This window comes from Notamacropus eugenii, chromosome 5 (genome assembly GCF_028372415.1).
Source record: "Notamacropus eugenii isolate mMacEug1 chromosome 5, mMacEug1.pri_v2, whole genome shotgun sequence".
NCBI classification, from domain to species: domain Eukaryota; kingdom Metazoa; phylum Chordata; class Mammalia; order Diprotodontia; family Macropodidae; genus Notamacropus; species Notamacropus eugenii.
Genome location: NC_092876.1, coordinates 442,593,944 through 442,619,589, shown reverse-complemented (window position 1 = coordinate 442,619,589; position 25,646 = coordinate 442,593,944). Strand labels below are relative to the sequence as shown.

Here is a 25,646-nt window from a genome sequence, read left to right as displayed (position 1 = left end):
GAGGTTTAAAAAAATCATATTTTTAGTGGAAATGACATTTGGAGATTGAACATTTTCCAGGGGAATAGCAGAATTGACCTATAAAAGATCTTTCATTCCAGAGACTTCTTCAAGCAACCTACAGTTCCTAATTTGGAACTCTGAAGCTCAAACAAGTATCTGAATCAAATAGTTACCTCCAATACTTATCTTGCTGGATTGGCACAAAAAAACCTTTGAAAGGTCTTTTCATCCAATGCCCTTGAAATACGAGATGATCCATATCAACCTTATCAAAAGCTAAATAAAATGTTTTAAAAAATAAGGATAAGAAAACCTACAACTTGCAATTATCTAGAGAGACAAATATACAGGTTAAATATTTCAAGATAAATGGGATAAAGGAGAACTGAGGAACATACCCAGGGGGAGAATTTGAGTTCAAGTGCAGGAGAGTGATTCATTTACAAATGGCACTGTCTTCACAAGGGGTCAGAGTCTTGTTGAAGAAACTCTAGTCTAGGAAAACTGCGGACTAGTCAGGAAGCTGTTACTTCCCTCTCTGCCCCTTCCCCTTCTGTCCACATCAATTTAATTAGGCAGTTTAATTGAAAAAGAATTGTTAAAAAAAAATCCTTTAAAAGTGAAATCATTGGAAACCAATCTCCTAAACAAACGCCAGATTAACTGGAATAATAACAATTGCTTTGAGCTACCCTTGTGTTATACATTGATTTTTATATGTGAAATAATATTCATTTACTTCAATGATTCTTTTGCAGTAAAATAATAATGATAATGAAAATAATAATCTGTAATTCAGTGCCATCATATCATATTTATTCTTGAAAAGACCATCTAAGCAATAAGCACAAATTTTTTGAAGATTGCATAGCTATTAAGAAAACAAGGGAAAATTACTTCCATCAACTATGAAACTCTAATATGAATCAAGGCTGCATTAAAAAAAAATCTCTTAGGTCTAGAAAAAATAGCGTTAATTGCATCATTCCTAACATTATATTGTAGGCTTTTAAAGTAAGTGGATCTATGAGAAATTATTAATTAAATGCTAGCTAGTAGAATCACCAGCATTTCTAAAATGCTTTAAGGTTTGCAGTGGGCTTTACATATGTTATCTCATTTGATCCTTTTAACAACACCAGTAGCTAGAATTATCATTCCTATTTTACTGATGAGGAAATTGAGGCTGTTGATGGTTAAGTGACTTACCCACAGTCACCCACTTATTATTAAGTGTTTGTGGTAAGATTCAGATTCAAGTCTTCCTGACTGCATGACCAGCACTCTATAAAATGTTTCAACCTAGTTACTTCATGTTCATTTCTCAGAAATATGAAAGTGAATTTTAATGGTGACAGGTTAAACTACCTAGCACTTTAGGGCTATGAAGCACTTCATGTAAATTATTTCATTTGATCTTCATAATAATCCTATTGTGCAATTATTAATGCCTCCAGCTGAGGAAACTGAATGACTCAGAGGAGTACCATACTTAATGTCAAACATATCTAGAAGTTGAATGTTTTTCAGGAAAGTTAAAAAAACTATGGCTAGAGTGTAGATCAGGTCTAGAGATAGATATTTTGGAGTCATTTACCTAGAAGTGACTTAAAGCCCTGACATTAAATGAGTTATGCAAAAGATGGAGTAAAGAGAGACAAAGCAGAGCTGGACTGGAAGGAACACTCACAATTAAAGATGGAAGGAGGAAAAGAAGTCAGGACAGGTGAGGAATGAATTAGTGTTTGTAATGGCAGTAGAACCAAGTGATACAGTCTAATAGACAAAGGAGTAATTGATGTCTAGAACGAGGAGAGTTCATCACAAAGTAATATCCATGCTGTTTGCGATCTAAAGTCATAAAACATATTTACTCTATGTACACATTTCAGTGGGTCTATTGAGTGGTTTACATTTTCCTATGCTGAAAGGTGATTCTGTCTTTCTTTCCATTAGCATCAATCTCAGTTGTTTCAAGTATGTGTCACTGCTGGCTATGGTGCTTTCATTAGGGCTAAAATTGTTGCATGGGATGAAAGATACTATTGTGCAGAGGTCTAGATACAACGTATTAGAGGGAACTTTAGTTGTCTTAATCCAATTCAAATGTACAAAATGAAAAATCCTCAATCACTGAAAATCCTCCAAGTACTCAATCCTCTACTACTATTCTATTTTCTGCCAGTTCAAATATTTCAGCTGAGAGTTTGGTGAGAGTTTGGTGATCTAGGTCATCTTAGCCTGTCCTTTAGCCATTCCACCTCATACATGTGCAGAAAGGAATTCCTGACAACATTAGGGATAAGAAGAGATGGACAAATAGAAAGTCCATTGAGATTTTCTCTCCCTGACCCCTGCTTCTTGTCAGCCTTTTATAACAATTGTGGGTTGTCGTTCTCCACTCCAAGGGCTAAAAGCAAGTGCATTGAAATACACTCAAGATTTGATAGAAATACCTGGCTACTGGTTCTCATAATCTCTGCAAGCATTGATGAGTAGACTGTGGATATGGGGAAATATTATGAATATGAAAAGAATTAGGTTCTTATATAACTCTGCTGCCCATTTCTAGGGAAATTGTACCACATATCCAGGTAGAAATAATTAGAAATAACAGGGATACCATCCAAATGAAACTTGAATCTTGAATAAAATTTATCCTAAATATGATGAAAATTTGCACTCTTGACCAGTAGCTAGAATGCCTCAGAAAGATCCTTCTTCATAAATAGGTATAGAAAGGCAGAAAATAGTGAACATTTTATTTGAATAACCTTTTCATGGTTAAAGTATTTTTCTTTCTCTTTTCAAAACAGCTCATGCCCTATTTTTAGGCATGCATTCTTCCCTTTGCACCTTTATCTTCTCAAATCCTAGTATCAAGTTCCTTCTAAGAGTCCTTAGACATGTGCTATTTAGAAACACAAGATGATTTTAAAGCTTTTTTCTAATTTAATTATTCATTTAACTTGATCAGCCAAAATTATTTAAAGGAGAGCAAAGTTTTCAAGATAATTAAATTAGCTTTTCTATTTATATAAATTTTAATTATAAAATCAATCAATATGGTCACATATTTAAAGCAATGTAACGAATCCTTCTAACTAAAGTTAATCCTAATATAATTAAAATAAATCTCTTTTAAAATAGTATAGCTATTTTAGTATAAGTACTTATAAATATGAAAACAGGAAATCTGCTCTATAATTTCCCTTGATTTACTATCTACAAATTAAGAAAATGTATTCTCATATACTAGCAGAATGGATCCCACCTATTACAGATATATTTTTTCTTCATGAAAATGTGTTTTCATTACTGCAAGAAAGAATTTTCTAAAACATGAAACAAGATACCACCCAAAAGACCCCTGTTAGGAAATATTTTTAAGAAAGAAAAAGAAGAAACCAAAAGGTTGGACATATTACTCTTATAATTTATCACTTGTGGTTTATTCTTTTAATTAAAAAAACTATTTTAACAGTAGTTCTGATGAAGCTCAGTAGTGATTCCTTAAGAAGCCCTTGAACATAGTTTCACAATTTCTGTTACTAAAATAATAATACATTATGGACTCTCAAGGCATAGGCAAGTAGTTTTTAAAGTACAAGAAATTCCATCATCAAAAGCAGTAGCAAATTGCCTTTTCTGGGCCACAATTAATCTTCATCATTGAAACAAATACCCTCTCACCTTTTCCTAATTTCTGAATCCACAACAATCTGCCGCTTCTTTTGGGGAGGTGACGGTAGCGGCTCCTCTTTGGCATGCTTTACCAGGATTTGTTCCCTTGTGGTCACCATAGTTACAGTTTCCATTACAGTTGTCTGTGTTAGAGATGTCTGAGTGGTGGTGACAGCCTGTGAAATCTGTGAGAAGTATTGAAACAGAGGTCACACATTGCTAGAAAGACTGCAGGAAAGTGCTTAAAGTGGCAATAGGAAATGATAAGAAACTGCTCCTACTTGTTGGTGAAGTAACCTTAAGTTAAAAAATAACATTATCTTATATTTAAATCAAACTCTCTTATGTGACTTAAGTTACACTGGATAAACTAACTGGAGAAGACATTATCAAAGTTAGAAATAGAGCAAGTGTGTTTTTTATTTGGGAGGGGAGGGGAGATTAGGGCAAAATATTGTCATTCCAAAATTATGTTCATACCCATATCTTTAATAAGCAAATGGAAAACAGGGAATGGTCTTTAGTTACTCATTCAGTTGCCCACAGAAACACCTCTCCATTTTTCTCAGTTGTCAATGCTTGGAATGTATTTTCCTTCTTCCCTTCCCTTTTACCTCACCAGTGCAGATCCCAATGATTCCTGGGAATCCCCCCTTTTCCTGTACCCTTGTCTTATACCTCACCACCACTCACTGTTACTCCAATTACTTGGGGTGATTCTATGATACAAACGCAGATTACAGATACAGAGTACAGGCAGGAAAGGGGAAGGGAAATAAGGAAATAATGATTCCTAGTCTAAACCCATTCCTCAGCACTTGCCTCAGAGGCCTCACTAGCTTCTGTGATAAAATGCCCAGTATAAACATTGCTTAAATGTTTTTCTGAAATATAGGCATTGAGCTAGGTGAGGGTGGAACAATGACTACAAAATAGATTGTTCTCTCAGCACCTGACAGTTTAATGATGGAAAGGAATTTATACACGCAACTAAAATTCAAGCAAGAGGGAGACAAATACAGTAAGGAACAAAGTAAAAAATCCTGAGAAATTTGAGGAGGGAGAAATAAAAGTCATTTGGGAGACAAAGGATTTAAGTTTCATGAGAGCACATCGAAACTGAACCTTGAAAGGGGAAGAGGCCTTAAGAGATATTAAAGAAGTCCAATACTGGTATAAACTAGTAATCATGTAACAAGATCAAAATCCCAAAGACTAAGTGCTGTGGGAAGGTGAATGGAGGGAAGATCAGAATGAAAAATGAGGATGAAGAATGGTTTAATTTGTTGGGGGAGTAATACGATATGTAGCAAAGAATTAGGTTGGTCTCAGATTAAGGAAAGCTTCAAATACCATTATAACCACTTACAGCTTGATTTCCCTACAGAACTACAGCAAAAAAGACAGAAGATTATGGAGACTTAAGAGTTTTCCCATTGTTACCAATAAAAAATCCTCAGAAAAATCTCAAAAGAATTGTATTATGTCAGTCAGAAGAGAGAAAACCTGGTTGGAATAAACAGGTGGTGAGAATGGAAAAGAAACTAGATGAGTACTTAGCCCTTGGGTTTCCTGATGATAACACAGCACTATGCTTTAGGTACTCAGTTCAATACTGCAAGGCTTTCTAATATTTTCAACCTAGATGGCCCTAGTCTGAGACAGATTGTAACTCTTCTAAAAACTGAGCAGATGATTTTAGAGTTCTTGTGATCAACAACTTTATCCCCCTATAGGCAAACTGTTGATGAGCTTCTCCAAGCTTAATTAGTCTGGCTCCAGGACCTACACTTTATTAGAATGCCTTTTTAGTGTGGTAGCAATTCCAAAAATTTTGCTTTCTCCTAGAGAAATCCAAGGTCAACTCTCCGTACCAATGAGGGAGCCAAAGATGATTTAGTGATTAACTCCAACTGACTTAGAAAACTCTTAGAAGACAATTTGTGCATGAATTAGGAACTTCCATTATAATAAATGAAGAAGATATAAGAGGAGTGCTGGTGCTATCTTTTCTAGTAATAAAATAACTTTTATTTTAGTTCAATATCTCCTGGGCTTTTTTGTTAAATGATCACATTTTAATGAAGGAAGTTTCTTTTAGATAAATTTACTTGTGATTCAATAGGATAATTATTATTGTATGCCATGGGATTTTTAATACTAATAATTAGTGTAAATAAAATTATCCTTTTGGAAAGGAAATCATGTCTTCCACTTTTAAAATAGTATTTTAACAAATAGCTAAATTTTCTAGTTGAATGACTATCAAATAACTTAAAACTATAATAAAAGCTAATTATTGCATTTGTGTGGCAAATCACAACTCCTGTGCTCAGATCAGTGGGTAATATATCTCTCAAGTTATCACCTGGAAACCTTCTTACGGGGCTGATATTCATGCTCCATAACACCAGTGCTTCAAGACTGATTGTAATTCAAAAGGTGGTAGTAAGGATAAACCTGTCTGTTATAAATTAATGATTATGTTCAAATGTTTCTAGGATCAAAATTTATTACTGCTTCTATAGGATAGGCAAAAAAGGAAAAGAACCAGTTTCTATAATAGGCAAATGAACCAGTTTCTCTTGCCACATAATGTCAAAAGGCAGGTACCACAAATAGAACTTCAAAAATTTAGGGAAGGTAAAAAAAAGTTATTAAAGTATTTAACGTACATGCTCACCTCATATACTTGACTTACTTTCTTATATAATAGTATGAAATAACTGCAAGTTTAACAAAAATAAAAAAAATATTTTAAGCGTATTTTTTAAGAATGCTAACCTTGTTTTTATTTTTTTAAGATGTTTTAGCCAGGAGAATGAAGCAGATAGAATTTACCCACATTGCCTAAACAAGTTGACAAAATTTCCCATTCTCTATCTGTTGGACAAGCTAGGGAGACATGGGTTATGTGACAGTATACTGAGGTGGTTGAATGGTCAGACCCAAGACCTAAGAGTAGCCTTTTATGGTTCTGTGTTAATTTGGAAGGAAATCTTCAGTGCAAGAGAAAGGGGATGGGGATCTCACTCCTGAGTTAACATTTTTTGTTGACTTGGTATAAAGGTATAGTGTTAAACTTCTCTAAACTGAAGATGGAACAAAGATGAGGAGTATTGCTAATACAATGAAAAACAGAGTCAAGAACTAAAAACTGTCTTAGAAGACTAGAACATTGGCTCCAATCTATTTTGATGAAATTTGATAAAGTCTAAGATCTTCCACTTTGGTTCACAAAAACAATTGCACAACTATGAAATGGGGAAGACATTAAGTAGACACAATTTCTCGGAAACAGAAGAAAGGATAAACTATAAGCTCACTATCAGCTAACAGTGTTATAGGATGAGAAATTAAAAAAAATAATTCTACAGATATAATAGTCCCTCTGTACTCCAACATGATCAGAGAACCTAGAGTTCTATGTTCTATACTGGGTATTGCATTTTAGGAAGGATATTGATAGCCTGAAGATGATCTAGTGAAGGGTGACCATGATGAACACAGGTCTCTAAATTATTCTGTATTAAGAATAATTGAAATAACTGTAGATACTTAACCCAGAAGAGTCTTAAAGGGAACAAGATAGCTATCTTTAAGTGTCTGAAGAACTATCAAATGAAAAAGGGATTAGACTTTGACCCCACAAGGCAAAAAATAGACATAGCTGGAAGAGAGAAGTAGATTAAGGCTTGATATTAAAGAAAGATTTCCTAACAATTATAATTACTTTTTAAAAATAGAATAGACTTCTCTTTTATCAGGTTATCTTGTAGAGGAGATTATTTGTCAGATATGAGATGGAATATATGATAACTAAGGTTGACTCCAACTTTGAAATTTTCTGATTAGGAGGTCAATGTATGCAAACACATTTGTACATTATTCTGAACAGAAGAGCACCCTCTATTTGAGAAAACATCTAATCCAATAGAGATATAAATTCTTGAAATTATAAAACTGTACTATAGTTATATTACACAAATGTTGTAGAAAAATTCTGTTATCTATGGTTTCACTAGTCTTAAGTAAAACAGATAATTGAGAGTTGATCATATGCATTAAAATATAGATATGTTTATTACATTAAATTTAGTTACTGTTAAAAGTATAAAGGAGTGTTGAGTACTAGCTCTGTTATGAACTAATTTTTTTGAGCAAGTCTCTCAAATGCTTTGAACTTCATTTTCCTCATCTATGAAATGGAAAAAAATTCAGATAAGATAATCTCAGAGGTTGCTTTCTGCTTCAAACTTCTATGATTCTTTTGCATATTTCAGCTTGGGTTAAATTCCTTCATTGAAGCTTTGAAACTGACAATAAAGTAATTCTAAATATCACAGCAATCTCTTAATCTCAGAGGCTGTGAAAAGATGATGATAATGATAATAAAACTCTTCTTTCTAAGTATCTACTCTTTAAAGGAGATTGACTCATGAAATGATTATATTTTAGTCATAATGAGTACATAATTAAAACATCATAAAATTGCAATACCCAGCATCAAAATGATAGATTTATTATCTACTAGTGACAAACTAAATAAAAAAAAAATCACTAGAAACATGAGTTCTTCTACAAAGGGCAAAATTACAATCTTCCTCATTCTTGCTTAAGGCAAGGATGCATCCTGATTGCCAGTGGAGCAGAATTATGAATTTCATTCTGTGTCATCAGAGATGCAATTAAATGACTCTTCCCCAACTTTTAAGGTCAAAGGGGCATATCATTCCCTCCCCCCCAATTTTGAGATTTGGTTAAAGAATGTGAATATTATGCAGTAAATTCCAAGGTCAAGAATTCTGCAGAATAAACAACCCTTAGTCAATGGAGAGAGCTTTCCTTCATGAAGAGAATAAGGAACATGTTGTATCTTCAGGGTATTTTCTGGCTGCTATTTATAGTTATGACTCCAAGTTCAATATAATTCCACAAACACTTATAAAGCATCTCGTATATATAAGCATCTTCTAAACATCTCCTTTGTGCTTTGTAATGTTTAAAGAAACTACATGACCTTCTAATACACAAAGGAATATGGAAATAGAGTTAGCAACCACCTTTGTGAATTTCACACTGGCTTTTATGCCATGCTAGCTCTGCTAGTTTCTACATATTTTTTCTTGGGAAGAAACATGTTGTAGCTTCTGAGTGATGACCCAAATCCCTTTATGAAACATGACCGTTGACCCCAGCTTTCTTCCTGTATAGCACATCAATCCTTGCTATTGCTCAAAGATGTAAATACATCTACCAACTAGATCCTTATGCATTTTAAATGTGTAAATAATACCATCTCATGTTTTCAGCCCAATTGTTAGTAACCTGATAAAATGTTATTAGGAATGTTGCGCTGGTGATAAAAAAAAAAAAAAGATACAGAAGGGATTTTTTTGTATATGCGTGCAAATATCAGTGTGTGCACATTTAAATAGATGTTATTGATGGTATATCATTTCCATGCATGCACCATGACAACAGACTGCATCCTAATATTGTCAATATGAATAAATTTTGAAATTTTCCAGGTGCATTTCATCTGGAATGATGTTGCAGGAATCCAATTATAGTTCATTAACAACCCAAAGAAGTTTAACATTGAACTCACCTTCGTAATTTCAGATTCTGCTATTTGTTGCTCTCTATATTTAATCTTTCACTGAAAGTTGTGATATATAGACATACATATTTTACGTCTGTTTATTTATAATCTATATACATATCCACATTTATATCTTCCTCAGTCCATATCAGTTAAAGGAAATCCAACATTTTTAAACTGGGGATAATAAATTAGGAAATTTAATAGCAAGAGGGAATGAAAATTGATGCAATACTGTGGGAGATTTCAAATGAATAAGGGTTTGCAAGTGCAAATATTTAGATATTTTCCCACTAACAAAAGGAATTGAAGAAGAATTATAAAGAAATAGATGGAAAAAAATACCCCCACCCCCAAGACCAGAATTTATTTATTTAAATCAATTGAAAATGAGAAGACATCATAAAGGGAAAATGTGCATAGGTTAAAAAAAATGGCGGCAGTGTCGTAGATAGAACATCGCAGTAGGATTTAGGAAGACCACAATTCAAGTTGACCTCTGACACGTGTGACCCTAGACAAAACAATTAACCTCTCAGTGTCCCTGGCTTCTCTTGAAGATCACAATTTGGAGAAAAGCACAAAATGATTATTAGAAGCTTCCTCATTGTGAGTTCCCTATACCTATGAAAGCAAAAGTCTGAATAAAAGAGAAAGAGAGAGAGGGAGGGGGGAAATGGGGACTAAATAATAAAATGAATTTAAGATTTTAACACAATGTGATATGTGTATACACATATACATTCATAATTGTTGAAATCAAAGATAATATATTGAGCCCCTGGAAGTTATTTTAGAGAATAGCTTCATAATTTGCACAAAATCCCAGCTTCAATCAATCCGCCAACAGATATTTAATAAATACCTACTGGTGCCAGGCTTTGTTCAAACAAATGGGGATAAAAAGAAAATGAGTGAAAAGATGAACAAAAGAATTTCCTACATGGAAGAAAAGTATTTAAAGAGGGGACACAGTTAGACTAATTTAAAAAAAAAAACACCCTAAACTATAAATAGGGAAATGTTGATGATTTTATGTGAAGATAAAGGAACTCGAAAATTTGGGAAATCTAGTTGTCATGTGAACCAGTATTCAAAAGTACAATAGTTCTATTCGAAATGTTTCCAGTATTGATGGAAATTATTATCAACTGAAATTCTTAGCGTTATTTGTAAAATAAAGCGAATCAAGAAAGTGTTAAAGGAACTGCATCCTAAATTTAAGTAGAGTTAGGAATCATTACATTTTGAATTAGGGTTAATGTAAGAATAGCAATACAAAATTCCCAGGGGAAAGTAACATAAGGAATCTCCTAAAAATAAGAACATGACAAAATAGTTTTTGGCAGTATATCCTAAATATCTACATTTAAGATTAAATAAAACCTCATTGTGGGAAATGCAGTAGGATTTAGAACTGGAAGAGAACCTAGAGATAGGTCTTCTAGTATGTCCCACTCCTTTTTTGCATATCAAGCAAATGAACCTAAAAGTCAAGTGACTTGTCCAAGGTTACATGAACTGTTTGTAGAACAGTCAGCATTAAGACCCAGGTCCTCTGACTGAAAATCCAGCACCTCAGGTCAAGGACTGAACAGGAGAGGATGAGTTTTCTGTTATCTGACTGCAACTGGGTTTCTCACTTTTCCCAGGACTGGAAGTGGATTCAGAGTTGCTCAATGGAAGCTTTTTAACAAAATTTGAATTGTTGAGATTTTTGGCTCTCACTTAAGCATGTAAATTATTTCAAAGTGACTTTTGAAAATATTTTGTTGTTTGAAGGATCCAGATAGCTGCCACCTTTTTAATATACAGTCTATATCTTAGCTGTCTCTGGTTAGGAATTCCATCCTTTAAAAATGCCAGCTGATTAGAAGTTTCATTCAATGTTGTTTAACTAGTTTTGACACTAAGGGGGTGTCCATACATATGCAGTTTTAGCTATAAATGACAAGGAAGTAAGTTGGCTTTACTAGGTCTGTGATTTGACTGGTGTCTGTACACTCTTCACCTCCATAAGTCTTCTATATCTTTTCATTCTGTGTGATTTTTGTTCATGTCTTTCCATACATTTTCAGTAGAAGACCTACCTACAATTTTAGTAACATTTATTTGTCTTCTTTTAAAGTCTTAAGGGCACTAATTGAGCCTAAAATCATGGGTGTAATCATCTACTACAACCACAGTGTTTAGAGGGCTGTGGCAGATGGGGATTTAAAAGAATCATGAAGTTGCAGCACTGATGGTAGAATGTGATGTAATAGCCAGCCCCCACCTCCTGGGCTATACCAGCTTAGAACACTGCACTTCCTTTTCAAACACCTAACTAATCATCACCCCTAGTAATTGGGCAGGAGGGGACTGCCAGTAACTTGTATGAGTAGCCAGCTTTCCGCCTCCATCTTTCCTCTCTGACACTGTTCTCTGTCAACATCTCAACCATCTGCTGCTATGGAAAGACAAGAGAGAAATCAAGGTTCTCATCAACTTGAATTGACAACAGTGGTTAAATGTTAGCATTCTGTTCTAGCCAAGAGCACAGTTCTGACAATGAAAGTCTCTGAGATAATCTATGGCAGGGGTTCTTAAACCCTTTTACCAGTCTGTTAAAGCCTATGAATCCTATATCAAAATGATGTTTTAATATATATATATATATATATATATATATATATATATATATATATATATATATATATATATATATATATATATATATATATATATATATATATAAAATATAGGATTCTCTTAAAACTACACAATGACTTTGGGGACACTCTATACATAAGATTAAAAATACAGTTATAAAGAGTAAATTTAATTCACACACCACTGGTTAAGAAACCATGATCTATGGTATGATGATTATAATGGCTCACCTGCACAGAACTCTTCTCAAGTTTTTGGATCAGATTATCCCAACGTTGGGCAAAATTTTCCAGCCAAGCTTCCATCTTTTGAGCTACTGTCTTGTTCTTCAAAGTTGAGAGTAGATCTTGACTGAGTGAACACAGTTTATCCATTGTTTGTTTCTTCATTTCTAGCTCTCCTTTTAAAATCTGTTTAAAAATAAATATTAGTTTATAAAATAGTGTCAATAATGATTTTAATAGTATATTTAGATAATTTATATTTTTCAGAGTGCTTTCACACATTCTTATTTTGGTTAAGCTAAATATATTGCAAGAAAAAAAGCTTATATATCATGTAAATGCTTACAAATATGCAAGCATTTCCGTGCACATGTAATCAGAAGGCGTAGAGACAAATTCAGATTGTTGCCTTTTATTACTGTGCGGCCATAGGGAAGTGACTCAACCTTACGGAACCTCATTTTTTCATCTACAAAATGAAGGTAATAACGTATGCACCTTCCGTCACACTGGAATTCTGGGGAGGCAGTCTTTTAAAACTTTAATTCACAATATAAATACAAGTTACAGCTAGGTAATGCATCACCTGATGTCATCATATATATTTAAAATTGTGCTTACCTAAGTTATAATTATGTAAAGTATGGTAATTTGTTCCAGCAAAATGTAAATGTACAGTTCGAAATCAAATAATGCAACCATTTTAGAGGATTTTTCACTTGCATTAATCAGGACCTGATTGTAACATTATCAATAAAGTCACTACAATGACTGAACAATTACATTCTACTGTTGATGTTATAATGGAAGGGAATGGAAAAGACTTTATTACGAACCACTATGTTCTAAGCACTGTGTTTATAAGATAATAATATGATGATCCAAAAGTAAGTAACTCATCATGACAAACCTATTTAGACTTTTAAGGTGCTTTACTATTTTCCTGATCATACATAGGTTCTTTAGTCCTTTGAAGGGTGGAGATAAATGGCATTAATTCCCTCTTATTGACAGACAATAGAAAGTTTAATTTGAAGTAAATAGATTGAGAAATTTTCTGTCTCTGTTTTATTTGCCGTATTCTACACTACGTTACTTCCTTGTATCTTTTGCAGACACCAGGCATGCAGCCTTATTATTATTACCTACATTTTGGTAGAAGAAAAGAAAGCCTTGCTTTTGTGACTCTTAATCTCTCTCTTTTCCTTCTATGTCAATCTTGGCTATAATCAAATTATGAAAGTAATAAATATATGTTCCCCCCCATCCCACTGAACCACCATTACTTGCCTAGAAAAATAGAAGTTCATCTTCAAATACGGACTCTAAGTTGAAGAAAAGGGATTGCCTTGCATTGGTAGAGGGGGTTCCTTTACCTGGGGGTTCCTCATAGTAATGAAATCACAGGTGCTGGCCCAATCCCTTTCTGTACTACCCTTAGGCACTCACTTGTGTTGTGTGGAAAAGAAAGCATTATTCAACAGATACGTCATCTTTTTAAATGAATGAAAGTGGCAGTGACACAGAAAAATCATTAAACCCTCCCCTCATGTTTGCCCTATTAGTAACTCAACTTGACACAGACCTACATTGCTTAACAGTGAGTGATATTTTGGAAATGAACTCTGTGTCAATGATACTTAATACCAAGTTTCCTACTGGAGGATCTTCTTGGTGTTGTCTGCACTTTCTTTCCCTTTCTACAAAATAGAATGTATTTATATTGCGTGAATTTTGGTTTTACTTATCTGTGGACTTACTGTTTCTTGCTACTTGCTGGTAGGCTCTTGGGTAGCAGAGACTTTTGGATTTATATCTTAGTAACTCCAATGCCTAATACTATACATGACCTTTTAGAAACTTAGAGGCTTGCTGTTGCTTGTGGAATTTTAGTCTTTATTCAGAATGGGCTTTCTTTGTTTGCCTTCACTTTGAAAAGCACTCTTGCTCCTTAACATATTTCCCAAACTTTGTAAGATGCAAAATGTGTTTCTCTTGGATTTGAACTTCTTTTCTGAATGTTTTTACAAAATACAGGAGCTATTCCCCTAGTCTTCTCTCCCAAGCCCTATCAGAAACTAGACACAGACTTGGAAATCTACAATTAAGTCCACCTTAAGTCCAAATGAAAATACTGGGCATATATGAAAGTAGGAAAGGCAGGAATAGTTTGGTGTTAGCATATTGACTTGTTCTTTTGATCAACACAATTTTTGCCCTTTCAGAATTGTTAAAAACATGGCAAACAGGCAACAAAACAATATAGACACAGAAGGCTTCCATATTTTACTCCATACATGTTAAAGAAACTGGTTAAAAATGACCAATGGTGTTCAGTTAGAAGGTAATACAATTTATTTAAACTGCATATTTAATTAACTGAAAACACTTCAGGAAGAGGGAAAAATGTCACCATATATTAGAATTATGCTTAAGGAAAATTATCACATTGTTAATTTGGGTGCAAAGTAGCAGTGTCTGAGCAGTTTTTCTTACATAACCTTTTAACTAATTGGATCCCAAGAGATTTAGTGACTAGTGAAACTAATGCTATGATATATATATATATATATATATATATATATATATATATATATATATATATATATATATATATATGCATGTGTGTGTGTATGTGCCTAAGCATTTAATTATAGACAGAAATAGATATAGATATGCATTTGAAATGTATTTTAGAAACTTGGCTCAGATGTTAAGTCCATTTTAAATCTTTACACAGGCAGATGTTTGTTTATCTAATTCAAAGTTGTATTATATTCATTATAATAACAATTAGAATAGTATTTTACTCTTTGCAAAATGTTTTCACATACATTATCTCACGCAATTAACACAATAACCCTGCAAACCAGACATAAATCTCCATTTCATTGATGAGAAATAGCACATTGTTGTGAAAATAATACTGGATGTTACATAATAAAAAGAGTCAGGAGACCTCAGTTAAAATTCCAGATCTTACATTTCCTATTTACTACACTTGAGAACAAGTCACACTTAACCTCTCTGAGTTGCAGGTTTTTTTGTTTTAAAAAAAAAATGGGACAAAAATAAATGTAGTTCACTACTGCACGTTGCTATGAATGTCAAATGAGATATGTATTAAAATGCTTTGTAAAACTTAAAGTGTTATATAAATGGCAATCATCAATAGTATTTATTATTATTAATATTATTATTTTTAGAAGGAAGAACACATAAAAATGATATTCTCAAATTAAAACCCATGAGAACACAGCCACATCTCAAGCACTGGGATGAAGACAGTTAAGGCATGAAGCTTGCTTTGCTTGACTATTTGAGAATTCATTCTTTCATTTGTGAATTCCATTGACACGTTTTGTTCCTCACTAATCCAACAATATCATGAATGGACCTGCAGTCTAGACCCTGAGAGATGACTAGCTCATGTGGAATGAACCCTTTGTGACGACAATTCAAAGATTGTTCTTCCTCTAAATTTACTACTGGCTGCCTCACTGCAGTCCCTAATGAGGAAAACCCCTTCTTGATAGCACAATTTCTGGTCTAATCATTATCACCAAGAGAGATAAAAAATCAATTTTATTCACTGAAACATATCACATCCACTTTCACTCCAACATCCTCTAATACTCACAGTACTATTCAAGCAGAAGTGGAGAAAACGAACAAGAATCCTTTTTCCCCCATCCAGAAGTATGTGTGTTGAGGTATGAGGAAAGAGAAACTTAAAGGTTCTTAGTAATATTATTTCAAATTAAATTATATTGGCCATAGGAAAAAACAAACTAGGGTTATCCTATTATATATAGCTATGTGTATGATAGAAGATGGTGACAGATGGTAACTGTTTTGGGTCTTGCATTGTGACATATTTTAATGAACATTAAATTCTTCTCCACAGCCTTAGTCAGCAGGGAAATTTTACCTTAAATTCTGGACCAGCTGTCAAGTTCTGTTAATTAGCTTAAACAATCAAGTGGCAAGATTTATACAAAACATGTTTTCACTTTGTTCACAGGCAAGATGACATAACTTAAATTTGATCTATATGGAGAACTTATTGAAACATTACTGGCAGAGAATTTTAAAGTTCCTACTGAGAAAATCCACTCTTAACTCTCTCTTCTAACTAAAATCCTTCTACGTTATCCCTCCCTCAGTGTTCCTTTGCTCTAGGCTCAAAGGGAGGGATAGTCTTCACCTTTGACAAGCAAACACCTCTGTTCATGTCTTTGATTCTATCTTTCCCCATCCACCTGGGAGTTTGTTCTTTGATCCTGCCCCCTTCACTGTTGTCTTGTCTAATTCATTAGCCCCCTATCTACAAACACATAAGGGTCTTCCCTGACCTTCAAAGAAACCTGATACTCCCTCAAGCTATCATTCAGTATCTCTTCTCCCTAAAAAAAACACTCCTACAATGAGTCCTATAAACATTTCTTCAAACATTTCCCTATTTTTACCTGTTCTTCCCTTCTCTGCATCTTTCAGTCTAGTATCCACTCCTACCCTCTGCTGAAACTCTCTTCAACATTATCAATGAGCTTTGATAGCAAATCGAATTGCCTTTTCTTAGTCTATTTTGATCTTTTCCCATCTTCTGACTCTGCTAACCAGCCTTAACTCCTAAATATTTTCACCTCCTCCTGACACTATTTCTTCTTAGCTTTCTTTTCTACCCATATGGCCACTCGGTAGTTTTCTTGACTGTGTCATTATCCAAACTCTGTCCCCTGATGAGGCTCTCCTCCAAGACTCTGTTTGGGGTCTTCTTCTTTTAATCTATTTGTATTCTCTGCCTTGTGGTGCTCCCACAGTAGCAATTACCATCTCTAGGGAGATGAATTCCAAATCTGTACATCCAGTCCTCCCTTGAACTTAAAGCCTGCATTACCAGCTCCCCAATAAATAGACTTGATATTCAGTTCAGTCTTATCCACAACATCTGAAGACATCCACCATCTTCTATAGGGAACACCTTTTGTCTCATTTATACTGTGTATATCTTTCACAGTAGGGAAAATATTTTGGGAAGTATACATCTCTCTGTCATTATTTGTAAATAATCAAATGGCTATAAAATTTCACTCCCTTATTATGTATTTAAAATAATCCTGTATGGAGTTTGATACACACATCAGAGTCAACTTTTGGAGACCTTTGAGGAGAGCATTCTGTTCTACCCAATCCAAAGAAAATAACAAACATAAATTCTTTAATTTCTATATTTTTTAATCGGTTATGTGATTGTGAAGATGTGCAGGGGCATAGAATTTATAAAAGCCTGATCATTTCTTTCTGAGACCTTAATCAAAATTTTCATAAAGCAATGTTCTACCTATGTAACCCTCACTCAATAAATTCCAATGATTCCCTATCAAATCGAGGATCAAATACTTTGACTTTTAAAGCCCCTAAACCACTCTCCAGTTTTCTTATACCTTACTTTCTGACACAACTCCTCTATCTGGCTACACTGGCTTCCTGGCTATTCCTTGGTCATGACTCACCATCCCTTGACTTGGGGCATTTTCTCTGGAAATATCTGGAATTTTCTCCTTCCTCATCTCTGTCTACCAGCTTCCCTGAACACATTTAAATTCCAACTTCTACAGAAAGCCTTCCCCTAACCCCTTTTAATTCTAGTGATTCTTGCGATTCTTTCCTATTCTTGTGTATATTTATATATGTCTCTCTATGTATCTGTATATATAGTGCAAGTATGTATATATATATAGTATGTGTGTATATGTGTGTGTATGTATGTGTGCATATATATATATACATATATATATGTATATATATATACATATATATATATATACATATATATATATATATATATATATATGAGAGAGAGAGAGAGAGAGAGAGAGAGAGAGAGAGAGAGAGAGAGAGAGAGAGAGAGAGAGAATCTATCCAATTAGATTTGTGAGCACCGTGAAGGCAGGGAAAGTCTTTTGGCTTCTTTTTATATCCCTAGTATTTAATACAGTGTTTAGCACATATTTTGCAATTAATAGATGTTTATCCATAATCTGAAGGTTGCATAGAGGCATATGTAGATTTTTCTCATAAAAATTCAGAAAATTAGAATGTAAATAAACACGTAGATTATGAGTTTTTAAAATGTATGAGTCGTTTTTATTAAAATGATGTTTGAGACTTTGAACAAAGTTTTTGGTAATTTCTCCTACTTTGGATACCTTAAATATTGATTATATAGTATCTTCAAAATTATGTTGCTTCCTGAACAGACCTCTTTTCTTTATAATTTGCTTAGTCTAGGGTATTTTCTTCCTATTTATTTAATTCAGTTAATGATTATAGGATACTTCCAGTTTTTACTTCTTTGTTGTTTTCCTTCCATGCCGTTCTTAAATTCTCAGGGGATAATTTTGCTTAATTGGACTCTCTCCAAGTTTTCTTTAATCTTCTTTGAGTTCACTGCTTCTTGCTTTTTCTGTGAAATGTTGTTGCCTGTAATCTTCCACAATTCTTCTCTGTAAAAGCTTAAAAATGATTTTATATCTACGTTGGAATTTCTCTTGGTTGCCATATCTTTTTGCTTGGCAAAGAGATTAAGAATTTGCTGGCTAAGAGAAGTATTTGGCAAACAATTTACATTATGTACTGAAATTTCTTCATGAAATTATTATAATCATCATTGATTCCAATTACTCCATCCACTTTCCCTTTTTATCAAGTAGTCTAGGTAATAATTATTTAAATTAAACAGTACACAGTTTTTAAATTCAGTGAACTTATAATCCTCTGGCCTCTTAAATTTCCCACTAAACCATATTTTCATATAAAGCTCTATTATCTATCTAGACCTAGATCTCTGTATGTACTTGCTGCCCTCTCTTCTGCCTACCTTTGCATTAAAGTAATTTAATATCAAAATGCATATGTATTTCTAGTGGATCACACAGTCTTCTTTGGAGAATTTCTCTACTTTCTTGTCCTTTTCAACAGACATGTTAGTCTATCTATTTTCATGGTGGTCTTTTTTTTGCAAATACTTACCCAAAGCACTAAAATACAAGATAATCTAGCACCCCATGAAAAGATATTTCTTTTTGCCTTAAGATATCTAATAAAATTGTCTCGATCACCTCCTGTATTTGCCTCCTCAAACAGAAACTATGAGTCATTTTATTAGGCTCAAATTTCATTTTCCTTTTAGTGTTACTGACATGATATAAGTTGGCACAAATTGGAGTGGAAGTAAGATGAGGCTTGGAGCTGGTAAACTTGGTTTCAAATCCTGCCTATATCAGAGTTATATTAAGTAAATCTCTTTGCTAATTCTTCAGTATCTTATGAGTGCCTTATTTCATCCCAAATCAAAACTGAACAAATAAAATCTTATTGTCAGGCCAGCTTCTGACATAGTGACTACTTCTTACTCTATAAAAGAGAATTTGACATAGGGGAGAGAAAGGGAGATAGTGTAGTATATCTTTTTTTCTTACTAGACACACTTTCAAGTTTAATCTGCATTATTAACAACAAGCAAAACATTTAAATCACACTCTGATTTGTAGTCTTTGTTAATTTCCAAGCCTTTGCTAATTAAAACTGACACTGGAAATTTAGCACTGGCTCTTGTGAGCTGGATTGACTTGGCTTTTGCATACCTCTGGTTATAGATCTCTTGCAGAAGGCGTTACAGCATTAGAGAATTTGTTTTTGTTTTTCGGTGTTTCTCTCAATTATGTGCAAAAATAATTTTAACATTCTTTTTAAAAAAAAATTGAATTACAAATTCTCTTGCCCCCTCCCCACTTTGCTTCTTGAGGAGGCAAGCAATTTGATATAGATTATACATGTGTAGTCATGCAAAACATATTTCCATATTATTCATGTTGCAAAAGAATACACACACATACAAATAAAGCTTTAAAAAAGTATGCTTCACTGATAAATCTAACCTCATACTAAACAAGAAAGAAGTTAAAGAGATGAATAGAATTCTGAATAAGGTAGATATGATAGACCTCTGGAGAAAATTGAATGGGTATAGAAAGGAATATACTTTTTTCTCAGGGGTACATGGCTCATAAACAAAAATTGACCATGTACTGGGGCATAAAAACCTCACAATCCAGTGCAGAAAGGCAGAGATAGTCAATGCAACCTTTTAAGATCATGATGAAATAAAAATTATATGTAATAAAGGGTCATGGAAAGATAGACCAAAAATTAATTGTTAACTAAATAATCTAATCCTAAAGAAGGAGTGGGTCAAACAACAAATCACAGAAACAACCAATGACTTCACTCAAGAGAATGACAGTAATGAGACAATCTACCAAAACTTATGGGATTCAGCGAAAACAGTTCTTGGAGGAAGTTTTATATCTCTGAATGCTTACATGAATAAAATAGACAAAGAAGAGATCAATGAATTGGGCATGCAACTGAAAAAGCTGGAAAAAGAACAAACTGAAAATCTCCAATTAAATACCAAACTACAAATACTGAAAACTAAAGAGGAAATCAATAAAACTGAAATTAAGAAAACTTAATGAACTAATAAATAAAATTAAGAACTGGTTTTACAAATAAACCCAATAAAATGATAAACCTTTGGTCAATTTGATTAAAAAAAGAAAACCAAATTACCAATACCAAAAATGAAAAGGTTGAACTCACCTCCGATGAAGAGGAAATTAAAACAATATTTAGAAGAAAATGACTTTGCCCAACTGTTTGCCCATAAATTTGACAATCTTAGTGAAATGGATGAATATTTACAAAAATATAAATTGCCCAGATTAACAGAAGAGGAAGTAAAACACATAAATAACCTCATCTCAGAAAAAGAAATTGAACAAGCCATTAACAAACTTTCAAGGGGAAAAAGCTCCAGGGTCAAATGAATTTAAAAGCAAATTCTATCCAACACTTAAAGAACAGTTCATTCCAATACTATACAGACTACTTGGGAAAATGGGTGAAGGAGTCCTACCAACTTCTTTTTTGATACAAATATGGTTCTGATATCTAAACTGGGAAGAGACAAAACAGAGAATGACAATTGTTGACCAATTTCCCTAGTGAATATAGATGCAAAAATTTTAAATAAGATAATAGCAAAAAGATTATAGCAATTTATCAAAAGAATAATACATTATTATCAGGTAGAATTTATACCAGGAATGCATTCCTGGTTCAATATTAAGAAAACTGTCAGCATAATTGATCATATCAACAACAAAACTAACAGAAACATACGATTATCTCAATAGATGTAGAAAAAGCTTATGACAAAATCAACATCCATTCCCATTGAAAACATTGCAGAGCATAGGAATAAATGGATTCTTTGATTCCTTCCTTCCTTCCTTCCTTCCTTCCTTCCTTCCTTCCTTCCTTCCTTCCTTCCTTCCTTCTTCCTTCCTTCCTTCTTTCCTCTCTTCTCTTTCCAAAAACCTTAAACCCACTTCATTCTGAGGCCCATAGATTGAACAACAATAGGTGTAAGGGGCCCTGACCACCACACCATCTGGGACGCCACACTGATGGACATCAGGTAAACTGAGTCCGGTGCAGGGAAGGGTGAGCAAGATGGTGCTGGAAGGGATGGCCCCACCCCTGGTTTGTGTTTGTCACTATAGTGCCAGCTTGTGTTCATTACTATAGCTTCAGGTTTGTTCGTATGTGTTACCATGGTTCACTGGGCTATCTGGTAAAGACTATATAATCAGAGTGCTTTCTTGAATAAATTGGAGTTGCTTCACTGACCCGCTCTCCTGCCTCATTCTTTTACTCGCGAGCTCCACAGGAGGACGAGCAGCCTGCTGGCCAGGCATAAGACTTGCTCCTCTCGGTAAGGTATGCCATCACAATAGCAACTTGGCGCCCACCAACGTGGGGCCAATAGCAACTTGGCACCCAAACTGGGGCCACAAGCAGGGGGAAGGAGCAAGAAACTCAGCCAAGGAAATTAGGTCCCTTAAGAAACTCAGCCAAGGGAAGTAAAGTCCCTCAGGAATCTCAGCTGAGGGAATCAGGTCCCTCAGTACCCCCTGGAGTGAGTCAGGCTCTCCAGAAGCCTAGACAGTGTACAGGAGCTATCAGGTCAGGGTCAAAAGCCACTACCTGAGTGCGACAGGAAACGGTAGCCTGTCTGCCTCAACGAGTCCTCCGGAAAGTGGATCCGAGAAGTGGACGCAGGAGAAGACGTGCACATTCAGCTCGGTGAGATGAGGTGTAACCGTGAGTAAGATTGAAATGGGGCAAAGCTCACAAAAGTTGAGTCAGGGTCAGTACACATTCTTTCTATATAACATGCTGAAGAATGTGTTCATAGAAGACGGTGGCAAGGCAGTGCAAATGAAAACATTCATCACATCCTCACAGACAGCCCCTTCAGAGTGAGAGGGTAGTACAAGGAACAATAGCTCAGAAAGGCAGCCAGCACCCATATATCTAAACTTAGAAGAGAGATGGAAGAACAGACAGATGGTGCAGAATTTGCAGGACAGTGTTAAAGAGTTATCTGATAAATTGAGAAACCTACTGAAGAAAGAGAAAAGACACCTCAGAGATAAGGCTTTGAAACTCCCAGGTGAAAAGGAGGAGACTTGGCACCACTGGACTTTGTTCCAGAGTCTCCCTCACTTCCACTTGCAGTTTCACAACTTTTTCTTTCAAAAACATTTTTAAGGAGTGGCCACAGATGTGAAATTTTCTTGAGTAAAAGTTAGAACCATCAAGATTTTTATTTTACTCTATAATCCAGAAATGATGTTAGAGAAAGCAATTTGTAATCTGAATTTTGTTGAAACTAAAAGATGTTGGAAAAGTTACGTTATTTAGAAAACCAGGTATTTTCACCTTTGCCTGTTAAAAAGTTACAGCTCAAAAGCTGCTGTTTTAATGCTAAACCTAAAATTCTCTAAATCACTATTGATTAGAGAGATGCAAATCAAAACAACTCTGAGGCACCACATCATACCCATCAGATTGGCTAACATGACAAAATGAGAAGATGATAAATGCTGGAGAAGATGTGAGAGAGTTGGAACACTAATTCATTGTTGGTGGAGCTGTGAGCTGATCCAACCATTCTGGAGAGCAATTTGGAACTATGCCCAAAGGGCTATAAAAATATGCATACCTGTTGACCCAGCAATATCACCTCTAGGGTTGTATTTCAAAGAGATCATAAAAATGGGAAAAAGACACACATGTACAAAAATATTTATAGCAAATCTTTTTGTGGGATCCAAGGAACAGAAATTGAGAGAATGTCCATAAATTGAGGAATGGCTGAACAAGTTGTGGTATATAAATGTAATGGAGTACTATTGTGCTATAAGAAGTGATGAACAGGTGGACTTCAGAAAAACCTGGAAAGCCTTAGATAAACTGATGCTGAGTGAGAGGATCATAACCAAGAGAACACTGTACACAGTACCAAGCACAGAGTGTGAGGAATTTCTCTGGTAGATTTAGCCCTTCATAGCAATGCAAGGACTTAAAACATTCCCAGAGGACTCATTATGCAAAATGCCATCCACATCCACAGAAAGAACTATAGAATCAGAATGCAGAATGAAACAGAGTATTTTGTCTTTTGTTATGTTTTGTTTTGGTTTTTCTCATAGTTTCTCCCATTTTTAAAGATTTTTCTATGCAACATGACTAATGTGAAAATGTGTTTCATAAGAATGTATGTATAGAACCCATATAAGATTGCATGCCATCTTAGGGAGTGAGGGGGAAGGGAGAAAATTTAAAACTTGGAAATGATTGTTGAAAACTGAAAACAAATTAATAAAAAAAGGACAAAAATGTATGCTTCAATCTATACTCAGAACATCAGTTCTTTTTGTGGAAGTGGATCATGTCATTTTTTTTTTATCATAAGCCATTCAGAATTGTTTTAGATCATTGTATTGATGCACTTGATAGTTATCTCCTTGATTTCCAGTTCCATTCCCCCCAAAGAAAGACCTGCTGTAAACATTTTTGTACCTATACATCCTTTTCTTTTCTTTTTTTCTTTTTTTTGATATCTGAGATATGGGCTTAGCAGGAGTATTGCTTGGTTAAAGGGAATGCACAGATTTATAGCCCTTTAAGTATACTTCCAAATTGCTCTCCAGAATGGTTAAATCAGTTGACAACTCCACCAACAGTTTACTGGTGACCAATTTTTCCACATTCTCTCCAATATTTGTCATTTTCTTTTTCTGTTATATTAGCCAATTTGATAGGTTTAAAACCTCAGAGTGGTTTTAAATTGCCTTTCTCTAATCAATAGTGATTTGGAAATTTTCTTTTCATATGACAGATAACTTCAATTTCTTCTTCTGAAAACTGCCTGTTCACATCCTTTGACCCCTTCCCAACCAGGGAATGTCTTACATTCTTATAAGTTTGATTTAGTTCTGTATATGATTGAGAAATAAAGCATTTACAGAGGAACTTGCTACAAATTCTGTTTCCTGTTTTCCTTCTAATCTTGGCCATAGTGAAGTATGTCAACTTCCATATGCATCCTTTGCTTGAGGCATCCCTTATGACTTTTTTCTACTTCTCTCAGCATCAAGACAATCACACAATGCTCAGTGGCAAAAATCTTCAAACAGCTTTCAAACGCAGACGGTCACTATTCCTTTTTCAATTTCTTGATAAAATTACTTCCATAATAAAAACAATTTGGGTGCTCTTTTTCAAAATATAAAATTTTGAAGGTAGTTCAAATGCTATAGTTACTTGCCAAAAGTGATTTTGGTATGGAGATAAAGACATGGCTAGAGCTTAGGAATCACGGCAGAGATTATGAGATGAAATGTACTAATTGAAAGAATGTTAATACTCTAACACATGTAACAGGAGTTTCAGTTTAAAATATAACAGCACCACCTACTTTACACTTTTAACACAACAAAATTTTGATTGAAATTTGAAAGTCTTACTTGGATGCCCATGAAAGGGGAGGTGACCATAGGACTTCGAGCCTCTGCAAGCGGTGTGCCAAGCTCTTATACTTTATCATACAGAAAGGGCTCCAAGCATGGGTCTAATGAGGAATGATATATCTGTCCTCAGGGGTTTAGCCTAGCTAGGAATGTAGAATTTCATTGCTAAAGAGTTAGGAAGGGTGGGGTTTTTTTTTTAAATTTTCTACAGGAAATCATTAAATTTTCCAGCAGCAAGGTTTTGCTCTGTCTTGGTACAGGAAAGACTTGAATGAATGAAACCATATCTTTCCTAAAATAACATGGTTTTGAACATTCAGAGCCCAGCAATGAATTTTAAAATAGCTATAAAGTAGTTTCCAGATTTTTGTGACTTATTCAATGAAATAGTTTATTCATGTGTATGGAATGGGGTAAGATTTAAATTGCAGTGGCAAAAATATATGTTAGCTATTAGGAAAGATTTCCTAATTTTCATAGCAGAGTGGATAGAGAGTTAGCTTCAGAGTCTTAACAACCAGATTTCAAGAT

General features: G+C 34.3%; 1 protein-coding gene across 9 annotated transcripts in view; it reads right to left on the bottom strand.

Annotated features, from left to right (window-relative positions):
- The window catches only part of DMD (dystrophin), a 2,329,373-nt gene that overhangs the window by 1,509,819 nt on the left and 793,908 nt on the right, over positions 1-25,646 (bottom strand). For all 9 annotated transcript variants that reach the window (XR_011968542.1, XM_072616876.1, XM_072616880.1 and 6 more), the window contains 2 exons: positions 12,175-12,354; positions 3,697-3,872 (listed from right to left, as the gene is read on the bottom strand). Coding sequence is in view for 8 of the 9 variants with exons in the window: in XM_072616876.1 (XP_072472977.1) it covers positions 3,697-3,872; positions 12,175-12,354 (356 nt within the window). In the remaining variant the exon portion in view is untranslated. The remainder of the gene's footprint in view (positions 1-3,696; positions 3,873-12,174; positions 12,355-25,646) is intronic.